The sequence below is a fragment of the Wyeomyia smithii genome, chromosome 1 (genome assembly GCF_029784165.1).
Source record: "Wyeomyia smithii strain HCP4-BCI-WySm-NY-G18 chromosome 1, ASM2978416v1, whole genome shotgun sequence".
Classification (NCBI taxonomy): Eukaryota; Metazoa; Arthropoda; class Insecta; order Diptera; family Culicidae; genus Wyeomyia; species Wyeomyia smithii.
The window spans coordinates 170,899,668-170,924,351 of NC_073694.1; the positions used below are offsets into that span (position 1 = coordinate 170,899,668).

Sequence of the window (24,684 nt, forward strand, 5' to 3'; positions counted from 1 at the left end):
GTATCGTTATACTTTGGTCTTACCAAAAGAGTATCCGATGTTAGAAAATTTCTCAATTTCTCAAATGCACTTTGGCATTCGTCTGACCATTTGAAACGAACATTTTTCTTTAATAAATCATTCAAAGGTTTTCGAGTTTCCGCTATTTTTGGGATGAATTTTCCATAAAAATTCACTGTTCCCAAGAATGAGCGCACTCCTTTTACTGTCTTTGGAACTGGCATATCCCTTACAGCTTCAATATTATCTTTCATAGGACGTATACCGTGTTCGTCAATAGTGTGTCCTAAATAATTTATCTTTGTTTTTAATATTTGACATTTTGAGGTTTCCACTTTCAAGTTATGTCTTCTCAGAGCTCTCAACACTCTGATCAGATTTTCGTTGTGTTCTTTTATGCTTCTTCCGTATATTAAAATGTCGTCAAGATAGACCCGAGCCCTTATGTCTGGCAATTCATATAGCACTGAGTTCATTAATTTTTGAAAAGTTGATGGGCTATTTCTTAGTCCCATGGGCATTCTCGTATATTCATAATGTCCATTCGGGGTTGAGAATGCTGTTTTCGCCGCATCTCTTGGATCAATCGGAACTTGATAAAATCCTGATTTCAAATCCAATGTAGAAAAATATTTACTATCCCCTATAGTATCTAACATCTCATCTATTAGGGGAATGGGGTAAACAAATGGTTTAGTAACCAAATTGAGAGCTCTAAAGTCTACTACAATTCTGTACTTTTTGTTCCCTTCCGCATCTAAATCCTTCTTAGGTATGCACAAAACTGGTGCATTCCATGGACTTTTGCTAGGCCTTATTATGCCTTGGCGATGCATTTCGTCTATTTCTTCATTAATTTGTTTTTTTGTAGATTCTGGGAATCTATACTGCCTCTTATTTATAGGGACATTGGTTGTTGTCTCTATCTCGTGCATTGCTGCATCTGTGATAGTCAACTTATCCCCTTTTAGGAAGAATATATCACTATATTCTGCCATTATATTTTCCATTTCAAAAAATGTATTTTTTTCGAGATGTTGGAGTTTCAGGCTATCCAAAACCTTTTTCACTCTTTCTCCTCCTCTTGCTTGTGTAATTCCTTTGTTCTCCAATAAGCTATAATCTTGATTGGAATCCAAATCTTCCATTTTAAATTCGTTATCGGGTTCTGTAATTGGTTCCTCTTCGTTCGCGGAAGATATTTCGAAGTAATCTTCATCTCCATTGTCGGCAGAGCCTATTTCAGGTTTTAAACTATTAAAGTAGCTTGAATTATTTTCTCCATGATCATCTGAACTTTCTAAATATTCACTGGTGTAATCATCTTCGAAGTATTCATCTTCAGATTCACTGTTAGATAATATAGCTTCATCCTGATAATTTGCTATGAATATTTGTTCGGGTTTTCTAGAATTATTATTGGTAATCTTCGATACTTTAATATCAACCTTGTCTTTATCTTCAATTGATTTCTTTGGAATGTTCAATTTGAAGATAACATATTTAAAGTTACCTCCAATCGAATCAATATGGCTTTTCATGAATTTTGCTCCAAGTATTGCTGGAATTGATAATTCGTCAATCACGTAGAATTTTGTCGGGATTACATGTTCTAATATCTTTAGGTTTATCCAAGTAGAGCCAATGGAATTCAATGCTTCACTATTGGTCACTCCCTTGATTTCTGATCTGTCGGATTTATCTATATATACAGCACCGACTTTTCTAGCTCTTCTTAATGATATTATATTTGGTTGAGCACCTGTATCTAGTAGATAATCAGTATACTCATTCGATCTTTCGAGTGTATTTAGTATTAGACTAAACCTCTGATCGTGGGTCTCTTTTATTGGAAACTTAATTTCTGTTGTTTTATTTATAGTCTCTTTGTTTTTTAGTTTTTGTGTTCTTGGTTTTGATGATGTAAAAAGGCAGCTTTTAAATTGGGATTCCGTCAACCTTTGGTTTATTGAATCCCTCCTTTTTAGTTTTTTGACCCATCTCTTCTGTAATCCCTGTTATTACCATATTGGCCTTGGTGGTTCCTAGGTTGGTTTCCCTGAAAGGGTCTTCCTTCGTAGGAATTTCTACCATTGTTTCTGTTGTTATTATTGGTATCATTGTTTCGGTCATTATTCCTATAATTTGAATTATGACCGTTTTGATAATTACCGCGGTTATCATTTCTGTTAAAGCCATTATTTTGGCCATTTCCTCGGTAATCGTTATTCTGTGGTCTAAAATCGGTATTGTTCCCCCGGAAACTATTACTGTTCCTGTAATTGGAATGGTTATTATCATTTCTTTGATAATTATTATTATTCCTGTTTCCGTGGTAATTACTACCATTATTTTGGTAGTTTGTATTATTACCATTATTTCTGTAATTATTGCTACTACCATTGTTTTGGTAGTTGTTCTGGTAACTTTGATTTTGATTATTTGCCTGAGGATTGTGTCCTCTGTTCTGGTAATTGTTATTATTGTTTCTTCTGAAGTTGTTATTTAAATAAGCAACTCCTTGAGTGTTATTGTTCATGTTGTTATAATTTTTTCTGTGAGGAGAATTTGGTGAGTTCTCCGGTTTCGTCCTTCTGTGGATATCCTGGAGTTCTTCTTCCTCCTCACATTCTTTTTGTAGCCATTCGAGCAAGTCCCTAAAGGATTTATCTCGTTGAGACTTTCCTGCCGAAATCAAAGTGTGATTTCTCAGGCCCCCTAGGAAGTGTTTCCTTAGGTGTGTTGACACATATGAATCATTTCCCTCCTGTCCTGGGATATCTCTCACACTTTCGTAAATTTTTGTGGCTCGTGTTTTATACTCCTCAAATGATTCTGAATAACCCTGGTGTAGGGTTTCGATTTCTTTGAAGATTGCCCCGATGTTCTTTTCAGGCTGGAAAAGTTTTTCCATTTTTAATTTAACTTCGGGCCATTTCTCGGCCCTTATATCATTGAGCCGTTTGAGTGCATCCCCTCTGAGCTTTGTGTACACCACATTCAATAATGGGGTGTGACTAGCTGCTGCCGGGATGTCTGTTGCAAAATAATCAACTTGTAGTAGGAAGGGATCTAGTTCTTCCGCCTTTCCACTGAATATTGGAATGATCGCAGCTGCATCGATCATCATTTTTGTTGTTTCTGCTGGCATTTTGGTTTTTTTCTTCTTTAGTAATCTATTGAAGAAAAAACTATCTTTGTAATATTTATTTTTAAGCCTCTCTAAAGTTTCAATGAAACTTGTGTTATCGAAATCAAAATCCTCTGTATGGTTTTTATTTTCCGGATTTGTTTCGCTTTCCAGACTAATATGATCTGGAAATTTGAAGCGGCTTGAAGCGTCTTCTTGTAATATAAATGAAGACGATATCGGATAGTCCTCTCCTGATGCCTTTTCTCCCTCTCTATCTATCTGATTCTTGTCTTGTAGAAAGCTCTTTACTTCACCTGATATATTAAATGATGAAGTAAAGGGTAACGCTTCCCAAATTTGCGAATCCTCGAGGGATATCGAGTGGTGTAATCCTTGTGTAGGAATTACCACTTCGATATAATAGTCTGAGTTTCGTCTTTGCCTCTTATTTTCTTTTTCTGGGATTATCGAAGTTCCCTCTAATATTCTAATGGATTGCTCTACTTTGGTTTTTACAAACTCAAAGTCATCTGTGAGCTTGTTCCAATCTTTGTCCTTTAGTCTTTTATCATATTTAAGGACTAAAGATTCGAATTCTTCTAGGTGATCCCTCAGGAGTTCTTTTTTCGTTAGAATTCCTTGAAGTGATCTTGCCCTATTTTTGCTTTTGAGTAGATTTTTATATTCCCGTTCAACGTATTCCTTGATCTCCTCTAATCTGGTCATTTAATCCTGCTTCCAGCAGCATATTATTTGACCTTAAAAAGAGAAAGGAGATATTTGTAGGGATACCGAGAGTTTTTTCCAATTTTAGATTGTTTGGGTCTTTTTGCTCTATTCTCCCCTTTTCATACTTATGGGATTAAGTAATTTTAATGTATTTGTGGTACTAAATTTAGTCCAGTATCGGCTGAACGTGCTAACTGCCTTCAATCGTGCATGTCTTTATATGTCTTGGTATTGGGTATAGAACCTTTTTGTTCTATGTGTAGTCTTTTCATACCACGGCTTTGTTTAAATTGTGTGCGACGTGCTTCGCTTCGTTCGAATTGTGTTCCCCTTGCGGCTCTGCGTGAATTGCTTAGTATGCAATTCTTAAGTCGTTTTGGTCGCTACTCCTGGAGTACCACTTGCATAGTGAGTGTTGCATGATGGGACTTTGCTCCGATGAGTATGTGTCAAATTTGTAATTTTATTGCTAATATTTTATTATCTTTTCTAGTGGAATTCCCCTATTATTATTATTTATAAACCCGTCGGGGCTCTAGACGAACTAAACAACACCAATAGTCTTGCAATTTCTTCTATCTGTTCTCAAATTATGCATTTGTGAAGAAACATTTCCCTTTAATATATAAAGATAATTATATTATATTTTTTTTTTTTTTTTTTTTTTTTCTTTCCCTCTAAGCGTAGTTCCTAATTATGCCTTGACCACTCTTTATTGCCGTTTGTGTTTCAACCGTGAAAATTAATTTTGGACTTTTATTTTTTTCATTACTGGCTCAATGTGCCATTTGTTTGACGGTCAAGGTCTCGCGTAGCTACTAAGCTTTGCAATTATTGACGTAGGTCATGATGAAGCTTTAGTTTTCTTCTTCCCACTTTTGTTCGCAATAATCGCATACTCATATGCGTTCCGCGATTATTGCTGTATCGGAGACGTGAATAATCCTATACAATTTGGCGATGCCTGTCATCAGTGGATTAATATTTGTGTCATCATCTATCTTGTCATCTTGTCACTTGTCATCTTTTGTGATATTTAGCTGTAAAAGTTAAATTCATGTAATGATGTGAAATAACAAAAATTTGATCATGTATTAGTAAACTAAAAGAGAGAGAGAAAAAAAAAAACGTTCCTGTTTCGAACCTTAGATCCTCTGATCTTTGGTTTCGCTGTTTACTTTGAGTCCAGTTGTGAGGAACTCGAATGAAAAGGTATTTTATTGATGTTATTTTATGTGATCAACTCACGTGTTTGACCCACTGTGAGTTGATATATTTTTAGGTTTCCATTCCAATTGGAAAATTTTCGATGGACTTGATTCACTGGTATGTGTGAAACCGTGTCAATCGACTAATAAAAATGCAATTATGCATTATTGATTGTCGTCATTCTTAATTTGTTTCGGTATGGGCAGTACGGGTCGGTACCCCTGGTTTTTTAGTTTGATTTGTTCATTAAATTAAAAAAAAATTCTGAGGTTATCTTAGTGGCGTGTGACTAGCCACGGATTAGAATGTAGTGTCGTAGTAGTGGAATATTCTGTGCCAGAAAGTGGAATATTCTGTGCCAGAATAGTGTGGTGAACAGTCCGCTATGGCGGTGAGGTTGGATGGGTAAGTAATTGTATTTTTCTATGATTATGAACCAAGAATAGAATTAGGGTCTTCCAACTAGGGCCTTAAAGGGGAGGTTAATTTATTTGTGCTGGTTACCACTTGGGTTGATCTTACCTTATTTTCATTTTTTTGTAGGTTGAATCCTGTTGCTGGTTCCAGTGCCCTGTGAGCTGCTCCCTGTCCGTGGGATCTATTGCGATTGGATTTCGAAAACTTGAATTCGCGTAACACTGGTCAACAGTCGATCTCGGATTGTTATTATTGTTCCTCTAACACTTTCACTGTTTCTTCTTCTAATCCTTTTTATTTGTTCTTTTAGGTTTCGACCAACTTCGAGGAGGAGCCCTTAGAAATATTGGACTTGCACGTTTCGTGGCATTCACTTTCGTTGATTTGGGTCTGTTTTTCCGATACGTCAAAGTCACTTAAGCACGTAAGTTTTTTCTACTTTTTCACTACTGGCCCAGCCAGAAAACGGCGCACCTGAGCCTATCTTTTCAGGCTCTTTTGCGCTGTCACCAATGAAGCGGAATACGTACCGAGTGGTTAGACACTATTACTGCTGGATGTGATATGTCCTTTGATTAACTGCACTACATCTGCTCGATTTTAATTACTTTTAATCTATCAGTTAAGTTGAAAAAATATTAAATCACTTAAACACTAAACCGAAACTTAAACAACGGGCATCACTTCTGCCTCGCGGAATAAAACTTAAGAGTTAACACCTAAACGAACCGCGGACTATCTATAACGACGTAGGCACCTGCCTCACGAGGGGTATCACTATAACGACCTCGGACTTCCTTGAAGTCCCAGCTTAAGTATTCGCCGCTACTCCGGTCACTCCGAATTTTCCCGCGGCGTCGTCTTCTCACGAGAGCGGGCCGCTCTTCCGTCTCTTTCCTCGCGAACGTGCCCGTGCACGGCTGATGCAATCGTTGTTGACTTTTTCGTAAATCCGCTCGGTTGCATGTTTTGATTAAACATCCGCGAATTGGAGTTTTTTGCTGTAAATATAAACTTAAAACATTCGAACTTGCGTTCGATTTAATAACTGAGGTATTGTTTTTGCCTCCATAATCAAAACAATACCTTCTTTGATTATGATCCACTTTTCATATTTTCATAACATGAGTGGTGGATGGAATTTCAAGTTTCAACACTTGCGATGTTGAAACAAATTGACAAGAGAAATGATTTCATCATCTTGTCCATGCATATTAATGACAAGTTTTTCCAAAGATGTTTTTTCCATTTAGGATTTTTCTTAATCCTTCTTTGGAAGAGAATGGAAATTAATTGTAACCGCCTAAAATCAGGTCGGCTCATAACTTTTTAGAAGACACAAAAAAGACAGCTTCTACCTACTTCAAGCTATTGTCAAAAAATATGGAAAAAATATGTCTTTTCAAGTTGCATACCAAGCAATGAAGATACTGGAAGAGACAAATGTTTAAATCAATTTCGTAGTGTAATTATCATGGTAATTCATCCTATGCAGGTCTGCCAGATTTTGCTTGAACGCACAAAACAAGCTATTTTTTCGACATTTTCGGTAACAACTCGGTCAGTGTAGAAGCTATCTTATTTCTGTCGTCTTCAAAGTTGTGTATTTCGATGTTTGGCAAATATATGGTGAATATTATTGCTTTCTAAATACTAACTTTTTAGGATATTCAAGAAAATCGAAAGGACTAGTCCCATACGAAACAGTGCATCTTCAAAACAAGAGAAGGCAAAAGAAAAAAAAAAATTTTGCAAACATTATCAAACACTTTGCTGAAGACTCTATTTATCCAAAATATAAGACTGGAAGGTTAGATTTTGCAGCGCCACTAGCGGCGAAGATACAAACCAAATCTTGCTGTCATTTTTTGCAGCTTTTTATATACTAAATATCTTCTGAAGATAGTAGGGTAAATTAACGTATAGTGGACCCCTTTACTATATAAACCTATATTGGACCACCCGTCAGATTAACTCAATTTCCTTTAACGTATATCAGAGTTTATAAATATGTGTGATGCAGATTGACTGCGAAAGATGTTTCCCGATAGTAGTTTTCTCAAAATCCCTCGAATTTTCGCATAAATTGAGTTAATCTGGCGGGTGCACAATGGTCGGAGAATTGAAATTTCCGGACAAAATTCATTTTTTTGTGCCAAATTGTTGGTTTTCCACTGCAGATGATTATGACATATAAGAAAAGTTTTGTACTGACAAGGGGCTGTCTATAAACAGAGATGGCGCACGAATTTAACTTTTGATAGAAACATCCAAGAGATATAGTTTCTTCAGCAAAGCTATTCAATTCAAACAAAACTACTGAAGACGAAACGATTTAGCATATCTTGATTGTAGAGCCACCAAATGTTGATACTGTTTCCTATGGTCTTGTTTGTAGAAAAATGTTTTCAAACGATGCTTGATCAATTCAATGCAATCATTTAAAACATTTTCTATTTTAGGTTGTATGAAAAAACTCACTAAATCGATCTTATTACCTTCCTCGTAAGACATTGCTCGCTTCTTCGTAAAACACTTGAATAAAACTTCAGAACTGTTAAGCACACATAAAACTTTGTTTCCTCCACATACACAAGCAATCAGACCAACTCAAAGGTATGAACTAGAATAAGTCTCTTAGCGATGTTAGAATGGGTTAACAAAATAAATTTCAGAACAAAACTTTGGGTTGATAAAAAAAAACCTAAATTAATCCACCTAGCGGTCAGACTCAGCCTTTCTCATTCAAACTTATTATTTGTAAAAATAGATTTACATGAATGCTTAAATCCAATAAAGGTATATTCACTTTTTTGGTTCCAAAATATTGATGTTGTAATTGAAGTAGAAAAAAATGAAATTTTACGTGATGTTAGTGCTTAAGAAGTAGCGAAATAAAAGGAATGATTCTTAATTTCGAACAATTTAATCACGAGGGATACCGGGAACGATCAAATAGTACGATACCACATTTAAATCATGTTGGCCATATATATTAATCAAAACAGGTATAGTTTTAAATTGCCTTTGAATTACTTTTCTTTCCAAAACTTTTGAACCACATATCAAATAGTTATGAAGTTTGTTATTTGTAAGTTTGAGAGATGACTCGTTTGTATGACACTAGTTATGTTCAAATAAGTAGTGTAATACTTGAGATAATAGACTTTCGTTGTTATAACAATTTAATACATAACGGTTGCTTAAGTTCGATCATAATCAAATGAAAAGGGAACGTATAGGGCCGCCAAACTTTGAAACCACGTGTTCAATCATAATTTATCAGTTAACCCTTAACAAGCCCGTTCATCTGATATCAATATTGTTCAAATCGAATGTGTAGTTTCTAAGATAATGAAGTTTCGTGATTTTCACATTTCGATACATTACAGACGAAGTTACAGTTCGATTACAGTAAAATTCAATAGGGTGTTATGAGGCAGCTAGACCTTTCATTTGACACTAATTTTGTGGAAATCGTTCAACCATCTCTGAGAAAAGAGATTGAGTTTATGTAGTCTTCGGAATATGTTTCTTTTCATAGCTGGATTTCACATTTTTACACATTACAGGCAAAGTAATAATCCGGTTGTAACAAAAAAATCAATAGGGTCTTATGGGGTAACAAAAACTCCCATATGACACTGATTTTATGAAAATCGGTCCAGCCATCTCTGAGAAACATGAGTAAGATATAGTCTCCAGAATACGTTTCTTTCCATAACTTCTGAACCACAAGTTCAATTTTCAAAAAATTCAAAAGTTAAGGGTTTTTTAGATAACCCGTTCATTTGAAATTAATTTTGTTCAAATCGGTTATGTAGTTTTTGAGAAAATGAAATTTCGTGATTTTCACATTTTGTCACATGGTGCCAAAACTAAAAATCCGATTACAATGACGTTCAATAGGGTGTTATGAGGCCACTAGACCTTTCATTTTCAACTAATTTCGTGTAAACCGGTCTAGCCATTTCTGATAAAAGTAAGTGAGTTTAAGCAGTTTTTGATATATGCTTTGCTTTTACAACGTAATTTGACATTTTTATAAATAACGGACAAAGTTAGAAACCGATTACAATAAAATTCAATAGCAACCTATAGGATAACTGGGCCTTTCATTCCAGACTAGTTTTGTGAAAATCGGTCCCGCCATCTCTGAGAAAAGTGAGTGAGTTTAAACAGCCTCTGGAAAACATTTCTATGCATAACTTTTGAAACATATGTTTAATTTTTATGAAATTTATAAGTTAAGAATTCTGAAGATAGCCCGTTCATTTGACATCAGTTTTGTTAAAATCGGTTGTGTAGTTTCTGAGATATTGATGTTTCGTGATTTTTACATTTTGATACATAACCTCTGAACCCAAAATCCGATTACAATGAAATTCAATAGAAACCTATGGGGTAACTGAACCTTTCATTTGCAATTAATTTCATGGAAATCGATCCAGCCATCTCTGAGAAAAGTGAGTGAGAAAAAAAAGTTGCACATACACACACATGCACACACACACATACACACATACATACATACATACAGAAAATGCTCAGCTCGTCGAACTCAGTCGAGTGATATACGAGATTCGGCCTTCTGGAGCACTTTAATACCTTTAGTTTTTTCAGTGATTGCTATACCTTTCTAGGAGAAAGGCAAAAAAGGTGCACATACATGCAGAAAATGCTCGATTCATCGAACTGAGTCGAGTAGTATATGACATTCGGCCATTTGGATCACTTTTCTATCTTTTAATTAGCCAGTGATCGTTAGGAGAATGCCAATATATTTACTTTTATTATGTGATTCCACATTCTTATGAACAACGGACAAAGTTACAATCCGATTACAATGAAATTCAATAGCAACCTATGGAGCAACTAGACCTTTCATTTGACACTAATTTTGTGAAAATCGGTTCAGCCATCTATGAGAAAAGTGAGTGAGTTTAAGTAGTCTTCGGAATATGTTTCTTTTCAAAGCTGGATTTCACATTTTTAAACATAACAGGCAAAGTAATAGTCCGATTGCAAAAAATATCAATAGGGTCTTATGGGGTAATTAGACCATCCAAATGACACTAATTTTGTTGAAATCGGTTCAGCCATCTCTGAGAAACATGAGTGAGATTAAACACACTCCAGAACACGTTTCTTTAAATAACTTCTGAACCGCACATTCAATCTTCATGAAACTCAAAAGTTAAGGGTTTTTTAAGTAGCTCGTTCATTTAAAACCAATTGTTAAAATCGGTTGAGTAGTATCTGAGATAATGATGTTTCGTGATTTTCACATTTTCAAACATAACCTCTAAACTAAAAATCCGATTGCAATGAAATTCAATAGGGTCTTATGGGGCAACTAGACCTCTCATTTGCAATCAACTTCATGAAAATCGGTCCAGCCATCTTTGAGAAAATCGAGTGAGATTGGGAGAGCGTTACATACACACACACATACACACACACACACATACAGAAAATGCTCAGCTCGTCAAACTAAGTCGATTGATATACGAGATTCGACCCTTTGGAGAACTTTTATACCTTTGGTTTTTCCAGTGGCTGCTATACCTTTCTAGGAGAAAGGCAAAAACACTCTTTTTACAGAACGCTTATTCCGATTTTGATGTTCGCATGCTTAAATGAAAACCCCAGAGATCTTTGAAAATCATACTAAGTGCGATCTTTTATTTGTTGCATGAACTGTAGAGTTTTGACCAAAGTTTAGACCAATGTTTTAGACATGGGATAGTTTACTTTCTGAATAATTCTTCTCTCTCACTGCTCTTTCTTCTTCTCTATCCCTCTTTTTTCCTATCGCTGTTTATTTCTCAAAGGAAATCAACAATCATCGACAACTTTTCATAATCTTTACACTCTTCGTAGTGCGTCTTAACTGGTGTAAATAAAGTACCCTTTAGCTTTTTCTTGAAAATTTGAACCAGATTTTAGAAGAAACTGCAATGCTTACTTAGCTCCTTTTCTCGCTTCCGAAGCTTCCGTGCTCACTTCTTAGAAAATATATACTAAATTGTACGTTGAACCTAGATTTGCGAAGAGTAAGAAACATTTACAGCTTTTGGGAGCCAAGCATTATAGTAAAATCTGATCCCACAGTGTGCAAATGTAAAACAATAAGCGATGCAGATATTTTGAAAAGCTTTACCAAAGATGTATAGACCTATTTACGTACGAATGTGTTAGTGCCACCCGTTGAGAAAAACACAAATAAATCGCTGTTTTGTTTGCAATGCTACGTTTTGAACAGCTGGAAAATTTTTCATTTGAACGCTTATTTTATGTTTTAAATTTGTGACCAGGAATCTAAAGTTGCTGGTGAACGTAATCGGCAAAATAAGGAAAAAGTGTTGAAGCAACTCTTCACTCACTAGTGTGCGCAGGTGAAAAGTCACTTATCTCTATAAATGATACATTATGCTCAAGTAAGATATAAATATTGCTTACTAATTTAAGACTAAGTGCAGAGTATCCATGTTATTCCACTTCTCGTTATCGCAGCAAGGTTTAAAAAGTATTTAGGCCTTCGAAAAGAATAATGTTCTCGCCTACATTCTAAAAATCCAAAATTCTCAAAGATCGTGGAGAACCTTTATTTTCAGATAATGCATTTGAGATAGAATTAAATTGCCAACTTTCATCAATTGGTATATTTTTTCCTGTATAATTCTGAACTATATTTTGAGAGCAGGTTTGTAGAAGTTTACTTCAATTCATAAAAAAACTCGATGCTGATTCATAAATCTAGGTCCTGCGATTTCTGAAAATAAAGCGAATAAGTAGAACCGCATTGAATACATCTTTGCTGTTCTAGTGTGAAATCAGCATCATTGTTATCTATTACTGTACTGCACCCACGTTCGATTATTTAAAAAAAAAAATATTGCTTCTAGACAGCATTTAAAAAATGGTTTGTGATCGAAAAAATAAGACTCATGTACTCCAGTTATAACATTCATATTATTTGCGAAAACCACGTCAAGCTTTAATTCAATTATCGTCTTTGGTTAACTCTCTGAAAACTATCTTTTAAATTCATTTCATTCATTATTGAAATTGAAATTACGTTGGTATACGATTTGTAATTGACTGGCCTAATATGTATGAAGTGATAGTTAGTATAACAAAGGTTTATGCACCACTAGGTGGATTAATTCAGGTTTTTTAGTGTGTTTTGAACCAAATTGCTATAATATACGAAAAATTTTGTTGATAAATCACCCAAAAATTCAAAAATTGCAAAAACATGGAAAATTTATAATCATCTTTTTCTACCAAAACGCAAATTTTCCGCAAACTTTTAACACATATTCTTGTAGGGCACAAGTAGAGTTCTCAGACACACTATCAGGTGCTGTGCTTACACGTGCTTACATTTAATGTTTTTGATGGTAAAAATTAGGAAAATTACGCATATTTTCAATGTAGCCTGCGACTGACTCTGTAGGGTTGAAATTCATTACCCATCCTGTTTTAGGAAACTAATTTAATAAGCTTTTAATCATATGTGAACATACCATGATAGCTTTAGTAGGTTTTTATATATTCCAAAATATTCAGAAAAACTATTTTTCTCTGTTTCTGAAATAGGTAAGTTTGAAGGCATTTTTCAACATGAACCGTTTTTTGTATCAAGATTTCATTCAAAAATTATGAAAATATAGATAAAATATTACAAAATCATGTGTTCAAAACATCCTGAATATGAAATTCGCATTTTGGTAATTTTTGCCACTCTTTTATATAGGGACCGTCTTATGTGGGGTGGTCCACTATGGCAAGAGGTCCACTATAAGCTAGTTTACCCTATGTCAATAAAACCAGCATTTTGAGAATAAACGAAAGGAGTTCACAATTTTGAGTTCTCATACCACTGTGGGGTGGTCCGATATAGGGTAAAAATGGAAAGGAGTCAACTATAGTTTTTTTGTCTGTATTTTTGAGGTTTTCAGTTTAGGTTAATTAACCCTACCTATTCAATAATACTGTAATAATAATAGGGTGATTTAACCTATAGTGAACACCTTTCCTATAGTGTACCACCCGCCAAAATGACTCAACTTACAACTAACAAAGTGTCCACTACGGGTCTATTAAGAAATCGTCCCCCATAGGGTAATTTTCCCTATATTTTATTTTATGTTTATTTTCGGGCAGTTTTTGACAAAAAATCAAGATTAGCAATCTCATAGGAAGACCTTCTGGAATATGATGAATATGAAACGCCAAAAATGCTATCCAGATTTTCTATCACATTTCGTGATATGCGGTAAATTAACATACAGGGAGCACTTTCCTATGGTGGATTCTTATCAATATATCTTAGCATACCAAAATTGTAAAATTTCAAATGTTTCTTTTGTTTCTGATACGGATTGACTAGTAAAAATGTTTCCCGATGGATTGACTAGTAAAAATGTTTCCCGATGGAAGACGAGTGGTCCACTGTAAGTTAATTTAGAGTCAGGATATTACTTTTTCTCGCTTTTACATTTTTTCGTTATGTCCTGAATAAATTAGAATAAATTGTTTCATAGTGGACCTCTTTCCTATAGTGGAATACTCGTCAGATTAACTTAGTTTCTCTTAACATAGGGTAAATTAACCCATAGTGAACTCTTTTATTTCATGAACCTACAGTGGACCACCCGTTAGATTGACTAAATTTCTCTTAACCCGGAATTTTCGAAAGTTGGTGGTGTAGGATCTTTCCTGATGGAAGTTTGCTGAAAATCCTTCATGTTTTCGCATAAATTGGGCTAAGCTGGCGAATGGTCCACTATGGAAAAGGCGTCCACTATAATTTGCTCTATTTCTATTTAACGTTAAGAGATTTTGCTATTGGGAAACTTGCTGCTACATTGTTTTAAGTAATCGAACCGTGGGGTAAATCAATCTATAGTGGTATCTATAGTGGTTCATCGAAAAACATCTTATCAAGCCCATCCGTATTAGAATCACGAGAAACATTAAATTCCGATTTGTGTTAAGAGAAGTTGAGTTAGTCTACGAGTGATCCCTAGTAACAATATTGGTTTTATCAAAGGTTTATAGCGCTAAATACAGCCAAAACAACGCTATAAAACTTTGATAAAACCAATTTTGTTACTTGGAATCCGCTATAAGAAAAGGGCCCCCTTTAGGTTAATTTTATTTATTTATTTGTTTATTTTATTTATTTATTTATTTATTCTGTCTTTTAATGTTACATTGTTAACTCTTTTGAAGTAGAAAAGGCAACACACATAAATAACAGATAGTAAAGAAACTTAGTGACAAAAACTACTCAAATAACAATAATACATGAATAACTAAACTACTTGTTTGAAATGTTCAAAACATCCTCTTCTTAATGCTGTGCAAGAAGGTATGTTGGCCAAACTATTGGGTAATGAATTCCAGTGTACTACACCTCGTACGAAAAATGAGTTCCCGTACTTTGACGTGCGATGTCTTGGTATAATTAATTTCAAAGAACGATTACTTCGGGTCATATGTAATTTTCTATGTAGAAATAGGCAACTACGCAGCTTACTAAAATTTTCCAAAGTACAACCGATTAGGCGATACTGAAGGTGGGAGACACGAGAAAACCTGTTCAAGTTGAACACATAACGCACACACGAATGCAACGCAACTTTTAACTTATTAAAAACAGTGACTGGTACATCGTCAAGCAAAAAATCACATGCCAAAAATGAGGAAGGATTAAACTCTTAAAAAATTTAATTTTGTGTTAGTTGCGAGGAACAACGTTGTTGTACAAAGCGAGCTTAAACATTTATAAATTTAACCACATTGTGAGAGCACATATTTATCCCAACCAAAATTAGATTGGATGGAATACCCAAACTAACAGCATCCTCAACAAATGAGACAATTTCATTGCCTAGAAACAACACCGGTTTGCGTTTGTTTTTGTACAATTCAATGTGAGCTTATTTCTTGCGGACCAATCAAAGACTCGTTTCAAATCAGCATTAATTTTATTAGCTATTTCTACAGCCGAGTTATTAGTACATCCATAATATAACTGGACATCATCCGCAAAAAGATGAATCTTGCAGTTTTTGATGCCTTCAGGAAGGTCATTTATGTATAAAAAACACAAAATTGGTCCCAGAATAGAACCTTGTGGGACTCCGGATGATACAGGCAGAAACTGAGAAAGTATTCCATTATTGAAGACTGCTTGAGATCGCCCACTCTGATATGAATTTATCAGATTTGATGCATGTAATGAAAGTCCAAAGTTTGATCTCACTTTTTGACATAAAATTGTATGTGACACTGTGTCGAAAGCCTTCGAAAAGTCAAATAAAATTAGAACAACGGGCCGACCACCATCAAGTACAGGACCAATATCATCAATTATTTTTAGCATCGCGGTTTTTCGGCTGTGTTAAGTCCGATAGCCGGACTGCAACTGATTTTCCAGGTTCTTCCTGGTTATATAATCACAAAAGTCCATTTTAGTTATTTTTTCAAAAATCACATACAAAGCGCAAAGGATGCTTATGGGTCGCAGATTATCCATCGTGTTAGAGTTGGATTTTTTCTTGATAGGTATAATTTTGGATTTTTTTTAAGCATCAGAAAAAACACTTGTTGTGATCATAAAATTGAAAAGATGTGTTATAGGCTCAACCAAAATAGGGCAAATATTTTTTATGAATTTCATTGACTCCCATAGCATTAGATTCAATCGACTCCCATAGCATTAGAACTAATTGAGTACATAGCTTTAATGATATCAATTTGATTAACTCTACCAAAATAAAAAGCATCGTTATTGAATTCGTGTGTTCCGAGGGTACTAGAGAAAGGCGAGTTGTTTTGAGAAAAATGGCTACAAAATTTGTGATTAATTTCATCAGCAGTGAAATTGTTCGGTGTTTGCGATGATGATTGACCAACTCCTAGAGTTTTCAGTTTTTTCCACAATTCCTTAGGAGGCACATTCATGTCAAGGCGGGAGGTAAAATAATTTTGTTTAGCTGTGCGAATAAGTCGGTTTACCTGATTTCGAATTCTTTTAAACGCAAGATGAACATCCGAATTTTTACTTCTTTTCCATTCCTTGTACAATATATCACGGTTAACAATTGCCATACTTATGGTTGTATTGAACCAAGGATTACGCTTTTCGTGACACGAAATAGTACGGGCGGAAACAAAAGTATCGTGAAGATTCAACAATACTTCATTAAAAAATTCCAACTGCAATCAATTCAATTCGGTAGAAAGCACTCCAATCAAATGCATTGAAGGCTTCTATCAACGGATCAATATGTATGGCGTTATAATCACGATTATAAACATTATAAACCCACAAAAGCGAAAAAACAAAAAAATGCCACAGAATTCAAACTGTAAATAGGAAAGATTATAGGATAAATTAATCTATAGTGGACCTTTTGCATAAAGTGTCAAATTAACTAAATTTACTAAAATGAAGTTTTCTCGTGAGCAAACGTAGAAGCGATGAAGCCGGCGAACAATTATTTTGCGGCCTTTTGGCACACTTCCGAGCAGGTTAGAGGCACCAAAATTCACAGAAGTGCTTGAATGGCTGGGATAAATTAACCCATTGTAGACCCCTTTCGTAATAAACTTTTAGAAGACTATCCGTCCGGTTAACTAAATTTTTCTAAACATAAATCGAAATTTACAAATGTACATTTGTAACATTTTGTAAAATTAAAAATGAAACTGACAAATGCAGCGTCAGATTTCTAACGATTATAGCAAGCGAACGACTTAATGCATAGTCGTTTATGTGTCGGTGGATAGATAAAATGTGTGACAATTGTTTGATATAATGCTCAACATTGTCACTCTACTGCTTAATGGTGAAAACAGGTGAAATATTCCAAAGTCGAGCTTTCCCATACACTTTTCTCGCTATTGCCTTGCTTCCCCAGCACGTATAACAATAAAATGGACGGAATAAATTCCACTGCCTTCTTTTTTTTAACTCAGCAAAGTGTTTGGTTTCGTTTCTCATTTTCGAATCTGCGTCGCTCCGCCTACTTTGCAAAAATCTACTCTCAACTCGATATAAATGACTGCGTGGAGAAAATTCAACTTCATTCTTGTTCTTAACACGATGGCAAGTGGAGCCCTTATAACTGTTGGAGATACAAAGTGTATACCAGACGTACTGAAATACGTTAAACAAGAGTTAAAATCTTTATACAGTCAGGTTCTTTTTACGCGGTTTTTTATACGCGGTTTTTTTACGAGGTTTTTTTACGCAAAGAGGACAATTTTAAATACTGGTTCTAGAGCGTCTCGGGTGTTTTCTAAAGCCCTTCTTGCTGGACTACTTCACGCGGATTTTAACAAAAACGTGTTTTTTTTACGCGGATTTTTGAATTAACGCGGTTTTTTTACGCGGATTTTTGAATTAGCGCGGTTTTTTTTACGCGTATTTTCGAATTAACGCGGTTTTTTTACGCGGTTTTTTTTACGAGGTACGTATCCCCCGCGTAAAAAAAACCTGACTGTATATATTTGTTCTACGTCGCCATTTCATACAACCCCTAGGGCTGTAGTATTTTATATTAATAAGGTTGATACAATTTTCAAACTTTTTTTATGTGCAAGGTTATCAAAGTTAGCCAAGGAGAGGGCGAAAAATAAATAACACCGAAAATCCGTAATATCTTTGATAAAATACGTATACAAGTTACGAAATTTGTAGCTTGCACTCAAATAGATTATGAAAAATAACAATTAATTATCATTGTTAATCATATTGCTTGCCTTTTGACGACACTCTCGCTGTCACTGGAATAACATGAAATGAAATAAAATTTGAAACGGCCAAATATATATTTCAGAAAAAAAATTTAAACTGGTGGGTTTCTATTATTCGTAATATATTCACAAGCTGCAAAAAAGGTTTCTCGGTGAAATTTTAAAAAAAACCTCAACAGAAACCAAATGATTCAATATGCAGAAACCCGACCGTAACTGAAGCGGACCCAGAATCATCAAGTTTAATATCGAAAAACTTTATAGTTATACTTCGTTTCGTGATTCTGTCTCCTGATTTATGCTACCTTACGTAAGCAGTCACACCATTCCGTCGGAGGTGAATCTTCCTGTCTGCCTTTCGGTAAGCCCCAAACAGAATGCCTGTCTGGGAGAAGTTTTTTCCCATGAAACATCCGTTATCTTTCGTAAATTCATATCTCTCTAGCCTCTAAGGACCGAAACCCCCCCCCTTCCTCTTCTCACTTACCGTGCTTGTGCTGGACAAATATCCAAGCGTCCGGATGTCAATGATGTCGATGTCCATCTTCGCTGGGTTCTGCTGTGGGATTCCCACGAGCAAAAAATTGGTTTCGAATGCAAATTCAGCCCCGGCCTGGAATCAATTTGGCATAGACAGCCGTCGCAACTTTGGGAATTGGTCGCAGGATTCTATATGTTCCGCTGGCAATATAAAATAACTTACTCGTCAAAAATACTCCCAAACAAATTCTTGCCACCTCCTTTTGATTTTCTTTTCTTTATCTTTCGAGCACTTTTTTCAAACACAAGGATCAAATCCCGAACTCGGATCGCTTGATTCAATCCCTCGATGCGATGTTATGGTTCACACTGCGATGCCCGAATACTTCTCTTCTTAGATAATGGAGCAAACCGTGCACACAGTCGAAGAATAAGTCAAGCGAAACTTTTGATTTTCACAGCCAACTCTAACTAACACACTAATTTTTCTCTCTCTCTCTCTCTCTCTCTCTCTCTCTCTCTCCCGCCAACAGCAAAACCTGCAGGAACGGATCCAAACGAATCACACAAACGGATTTGGAGCAATTTATTTCACTTATATTTGCTTTAACTTTTTCGTCCTGGGTGTCCCAGTAGTCATGGCATTCACCCAAAGTTGCACTAATTGAATTCACCATGGGAATATCCAGGAACACAAAATCGCACATACACACACATATGTATTATACACAATTGCACCCGACCCCGACGGTGACGGTTGAGTTCCCAACTGACTACTGATGACAGTTAACTTTCGGGCTGTTCAATTTAAACTTTGCTTCCACAAGGAAGCAGTGTCCTCGCTAGTAGTGCTTTGATTTGACTCGCCGGTGTAATTTGTAAGGATGGCGGTGCATCTTTCCTGCTGATCATGGCACTTTGTGCGCCGTTGTTGTGGTTCTGATCGGATTTTGTTGTTGATGCTGCCTGCTGTTGCTGCAGGTGATAAGCCAGTAAATTGTTTCCGGATTCCGAACTGAAAAGAGATGAACAATAATTTTAAAAAGTGTCGCGTTGTGCGTGTGTCTACACCAATGTGGGTAATTTTTCATATGCGGATTTGGTTTGTGATTCTTCCTGCCGTGTAGGATTCAGTTTTTTTTTTTCTCTGGTTATTGATTTCGGCACATTGAAAATATGGACCGACGAATGTGTGCAATGGGCGTTTTTGAATAATGAATACAGTTCGACTCGCAGTGATAATGCACTACTTTTCAGTGATGTGATTCTGGCATTGCAATCTAAGAGTTAAGTATACATTATTCTGATTCTGGTTGGAAAATAAACATTGCTCGAATTTGTCGTAGGAAATGATAAATGATAAATTAATGCTTACGGAACCAAAAAGAATAGAACATCTTCTGTTTTAGCAGTTTCACGGGAAATCTTCCGGAAATTGCTGCAAAGTTTAAAGAATATTTTTAATTACACAGAAATTTAGCATTTGTTTTTAAATCTTGGTATACTCGTAACATGTGATGACGAGGTTAGCCGCGCGATGATGAGACGGATTGCGGTAGCGAACAGGGCTTATTACAGATTGCGTAGCCGGTTTGGGTCCCGCAGCCTACTGATTCACACGAAATTTGCACTCTACAGGACGCTGATCCACCCGATGGCACTCTACGTATATGATTCATGGACGTGGAAAGACACCGATATTGTCAAGCTGATGAAACACGGTAGGTTACAGTGAGCTGGCCACGTAGCACGTATGGCGGATGAGCGACCGGCAAAAGATCTTTTCTAAATTCGGCAATTGGTTGCCAATGTGATAGATCTCACGCCAACTTGAACTGATGCACAGTGGAGCATATTGGTCCGTTGGTGCGACAAAATCTTATTACTGTCAGCTCCAATGCACTTTTCGTGTTCCTTAAGGGTCCTATGACAACTTTGTAAATTTTCAGTTCGATCGGCGAAACTACATTTTTGCGCCCGATTTTTTAAATTTTTATACGATTTTTTATAGGAAAATGCACTTTTTAAAATTTTATTCTATAGAAATGTCCAGTTGGCTTCTAAAGCTTCATCGATACATGCCATTTGCAGGAAATTTTCCAGGGCAAAACTTTTCTGCAGATTGTACACTAATGAAAGGCTCAACGTGGAAATTTTCACTGGTGCAGCTTTTTGCTGTGGCAAACTTTCTTAAACATGAGAAACAAATTCACTTCTAAATTATTTATCCAGTCTTCTTGCTGTCAAAGAATGAGTTGTGATATTTTGACCACAAATAATTCATAAAAAGGAGTATTTTTATAGAAAACTGAGAGTTTCTAAGCACAAGTATAATCACCTCAAAAACGGATGCATTTAGAGAATTCAATACCAGCAACTTTATGATTTGAAATTACTATCATAATTGGAATTTGATTTTATTCTAGGGTATCGAACGTCTTCGTCAGAAGTTTTCTTCGGCCCTCTTTTGCATAAGATTGCTGCAGAAAAACTGCCGAAGAAAACCACTGACGAAGACGTTCGATACTCTATATAATTGAAAATTTTGAATTTAAGTAAAACTTAACTCCTAAATAAAAATTTGTTTTCAATTTCTCCAGCCAGGCCTCCTCCTTAAAAGTTTTTGAATAATGTCAAGTTTCAACAAAAAATAAATTTGAAGAGTAAAATCAACCCTTTTTTGATTTATTGCATAATTTGGTTTTTCTTTTTGGTTTTCTCAACTTTATCCATAATAACTTGAATGCGTATGAATTTACGAAGTATAGCATCATAAACTTTTTGATATGAAATGATTTTTGAAATCATTAGAATATAATTATTCTGGAAAATGATTATATTGATTTTTTCTTTGATATAATCTTCAATAAAACAATGGGTCTTAATTTCCTCATCCAGGGCTTTTTACCAAAAGTCATAACATAACCGACTAGGATTTTACTGGAAAATTCTTTGATTTATTTCGCTGCCCATTTGGCGAACACAAATTGTACGAGCGTGTTACTTTATCTGCTAACTAACATTAATGGAAACACATTAGGCTATGTAAATGTAAGCATTAAGTTGTGTGTGTGATATTTGGAGTTTCTCTTTGATACAATACTCGAACCAGACACTTCCACTTCTCACTCAAATATTATCCAAAGTATTGCTAAATAGTAGCGAGAATAATTTTGGCCAGGTTTTCACTCGAGTGAACCCAACCAAGGGAAGATCGATGAACCGGTGGGAACTTAATCGTTTGCTGACAGAAAAGGGGAAGTTGTTCTCCTCGGAGGGCAGCTTGCCTGAGCGTCTGTTATCCATGTTAGGGGCGGCCCAAACAGCGTTTGATCCGGAGCGGACGGCTGGATTACGAAGAGCGGTGTCTCGCCAGCTACACCCAAGACGGCCCCGTCGCGAGACAAGGCATCCGCAGCCCCAGTAAGGCAGCATGCGGAAATTAAAATACTACGAACAGTCAAGAATTGAATACGGACCGGAACAATCGGTAACTACCTAGGCGACGAAATCAGGACGACGATTGGAAGCTCGGTAAATGAAACTGTAGATCGCTAAATACCCCGGGTGGCGAGCGGACTCTGCTGGATCAGCTAGAACCCCGCCACTTCGACATCGTTACGCTCTACGAGCTTTGCCGGAAAGGAGCGAAGGTACTAAGAATTTGTGGCCGCAGGGCACAGTACTACTAGAGCGACGGCACAACCAATGAGCTGGGTACCGGTTTTATAGTGCTGGCCAGGATGCAGAGTCGTGTGATCAAGTGGCAGGCGATCAGCGACGGGTCGTGTTTGTTGAGAATAGAAGACCGGTTCTACAACTACGCTATGCTTAATACACACTGCCCTCGCGAAGGGAGACCTGATTTAGAGAAAGAAGCGTTCTACGCACAGCTGGAGAAACTCTACGAAAGCTGCTTGTGTCAAGATCGTCATCGGGGACATGAACGCTCAGATCGATAGGGAAGACATATATACACACCGTGAAAAATGACAACGGCCAGCGATGCGTCAACTTTGCAGCTTCGCTAGGACTGGCAGTCCGAAGTACCTACTTTCTTCGAAAAGACATCCACGGCGCGGTGCAGATATTCGCTCGGACCACAACCTAGTTGCGGTATCTTTGCGCTCAAGACTGTCAACCGTATATCACACGCGGTATAGCCGAACCCCGCGGCCTAACATCAAGCAGCTCCGGGACCCCAGACTGCGGAGGAATACAGGAAGAAAAGTGATAGAATTAAATAGTGAAAGTGAATAAAAAGTGAAAAGTGTAGTGGAAATTTTTCTATCAAGACGCTCGAACGTAAGTGAATAAATTTGATACAGGAAGAGCTCGAAGCGGTACTACCCACGGTGGAGGGACTTGGCACATTGCCTCTCGAAGACGGCTGGTGCAGCATTCGCACAGCTATCGGGAAGACCGCAACGGCGACACTAGGAATGGAGGCACTGAGTGGCAGAAACAACTGGAAGACGGCTGGTGCAGCATTCGCACAGCTATCGGGAAGACCGCAACGGCGACACTAGGAATGGAGGCACTGAGTGGCAGAAACAACTGGTATGACGGGGTGTGCGAGAAAGCGGTGAATGAGAAGAACCGGACCTGGGCGATAGGCAGGTCAATAAGAGAGAACAAGGCCAATTATGAACGGGTACGGAACGACATGACCATGATTCTCAGACGAAAGAAGAGCCAGCAAGAGGACCGTGAATATGAGGAGCTGGTGCAGCCGTGCCAGTGATACGCGGAAGTTCTATGAGAAGGTAAAACAGTCTAGCAGACGCTATGTACCGCAAGCCGACATGTGCAACGACGCGATGGGATTCTTCTCATGGATGCCAGCGAGGCGGTCGACATGTGGAAGGAGTACTTCGGTGGACGCCTGAAAGGCGATAGAGTAAGCAGAAGCGGGGCAGAAACTGACCTAGGAGCGTCAGCAGCAAGTGACCGAGTACCAGCCTCCGATGTTCATGAAGTTCTTTGTGATATCGGGAAGCTGAAAAACATCAAAGGCAAAGACGGACTGCCGAGCTTTTTAAACACGGGAGAGAGGCGCTGGCTAGAGCGCTGCAATGGGTCATTTCAATGATTTGGCAGTAGGAAAAACTGCCAGACGAGTGAATGAAGGGAGTTGTCTGCCCCATTTACAAGCTGAAGCAACTCTCTAGGTTCTAGGCTCTCGTCACCCTTGTGGGTGTGATCCGAAGGGCGGGCATCAATACGAGGGGCACGATTTTTACAAGGTCTGTTCAATTCCTGGGCTTCGCGGATCACTTTGACATCGTAACACGTAGCTTTGCGACGGCTGAGGAAACTTACACCCGACTGAAAGCCGAAGCTGGATAAAACGGACTGCGAATAAATGCGTCGAAAACGAAATCATCAGGTCCCAACTCAAGTCTCTGTAGACGGCGATGAGCTTGAAATGGTCGACTAGATCTTGTATTTGGGTTCACTGGTGACCGCCGACAATAACACCAGCAAAGAGATCCAAAGACGCATCCAGGCTCGAAATCGTGCCTACTTTTCACTTCGGAAGACACTTCGATCGAGTCGAGTGCGACGACGCACGAAGTTGACGCTGTACAAAACCCTAATAAGACCGGTAGTCCTCTACGAAATCGAGACAACAACGCTCTCGCGGAGGACTTTAACGCCCTGGAAGTTTTCGAACGGAAGGTGCTGCGGACTATCTACGGTAAAGTACAGACGGACGACAGAGAATGGCGACGGCGCATGAACCATGAACTGCACGCGCTACTTGGAGAAAACTCCATTGCACCCCTAGCGAAAGTCAATAGGTTGCGGTGGGCCGGTCACGTCGTAAGGATGCCGAACGATAACCTTGTGAAATCACTTCTCTTCAGCAACCCTGCCGGCACCAGAAATAGAGGGGCGCAGCGTGCACGATTCCTAGACCAGATCGAAGGAGACTT

The 24,684-nt window shown here is 37.2% G+C and overlaps 1 protein-coding gene across 3 annotated transcripts in view; it reads right to left on the reverse strand.

Annotated features, from left to right (window-relative positions):
- The window catches only part of LOC129717958 (dopamine receptor 1), a 396,922-nt gene that overhangs the window by 357,249 nt on the left and 14,989 nt on the right, over nucleotides 1–24,684 (reverse strand). For all 3 annotated transcript variants that reach the window (XM_055668263.1, XM_055668262.1, XM_055668264.1), the window contains exon 2: nucleotides 18,753–19,760. In XM_055668263.1, coding sequence (XP_055524238.1) covers nucleotides 18,753–18,809 — 57 coding nt within the window. In that variant the 5' untranslated portion in view covers nucleotides 18,810–19,760. The remainder of the gene's footprint in view (nucleotides 1–18,752; nucleotides 19,761–24,684) is intronic.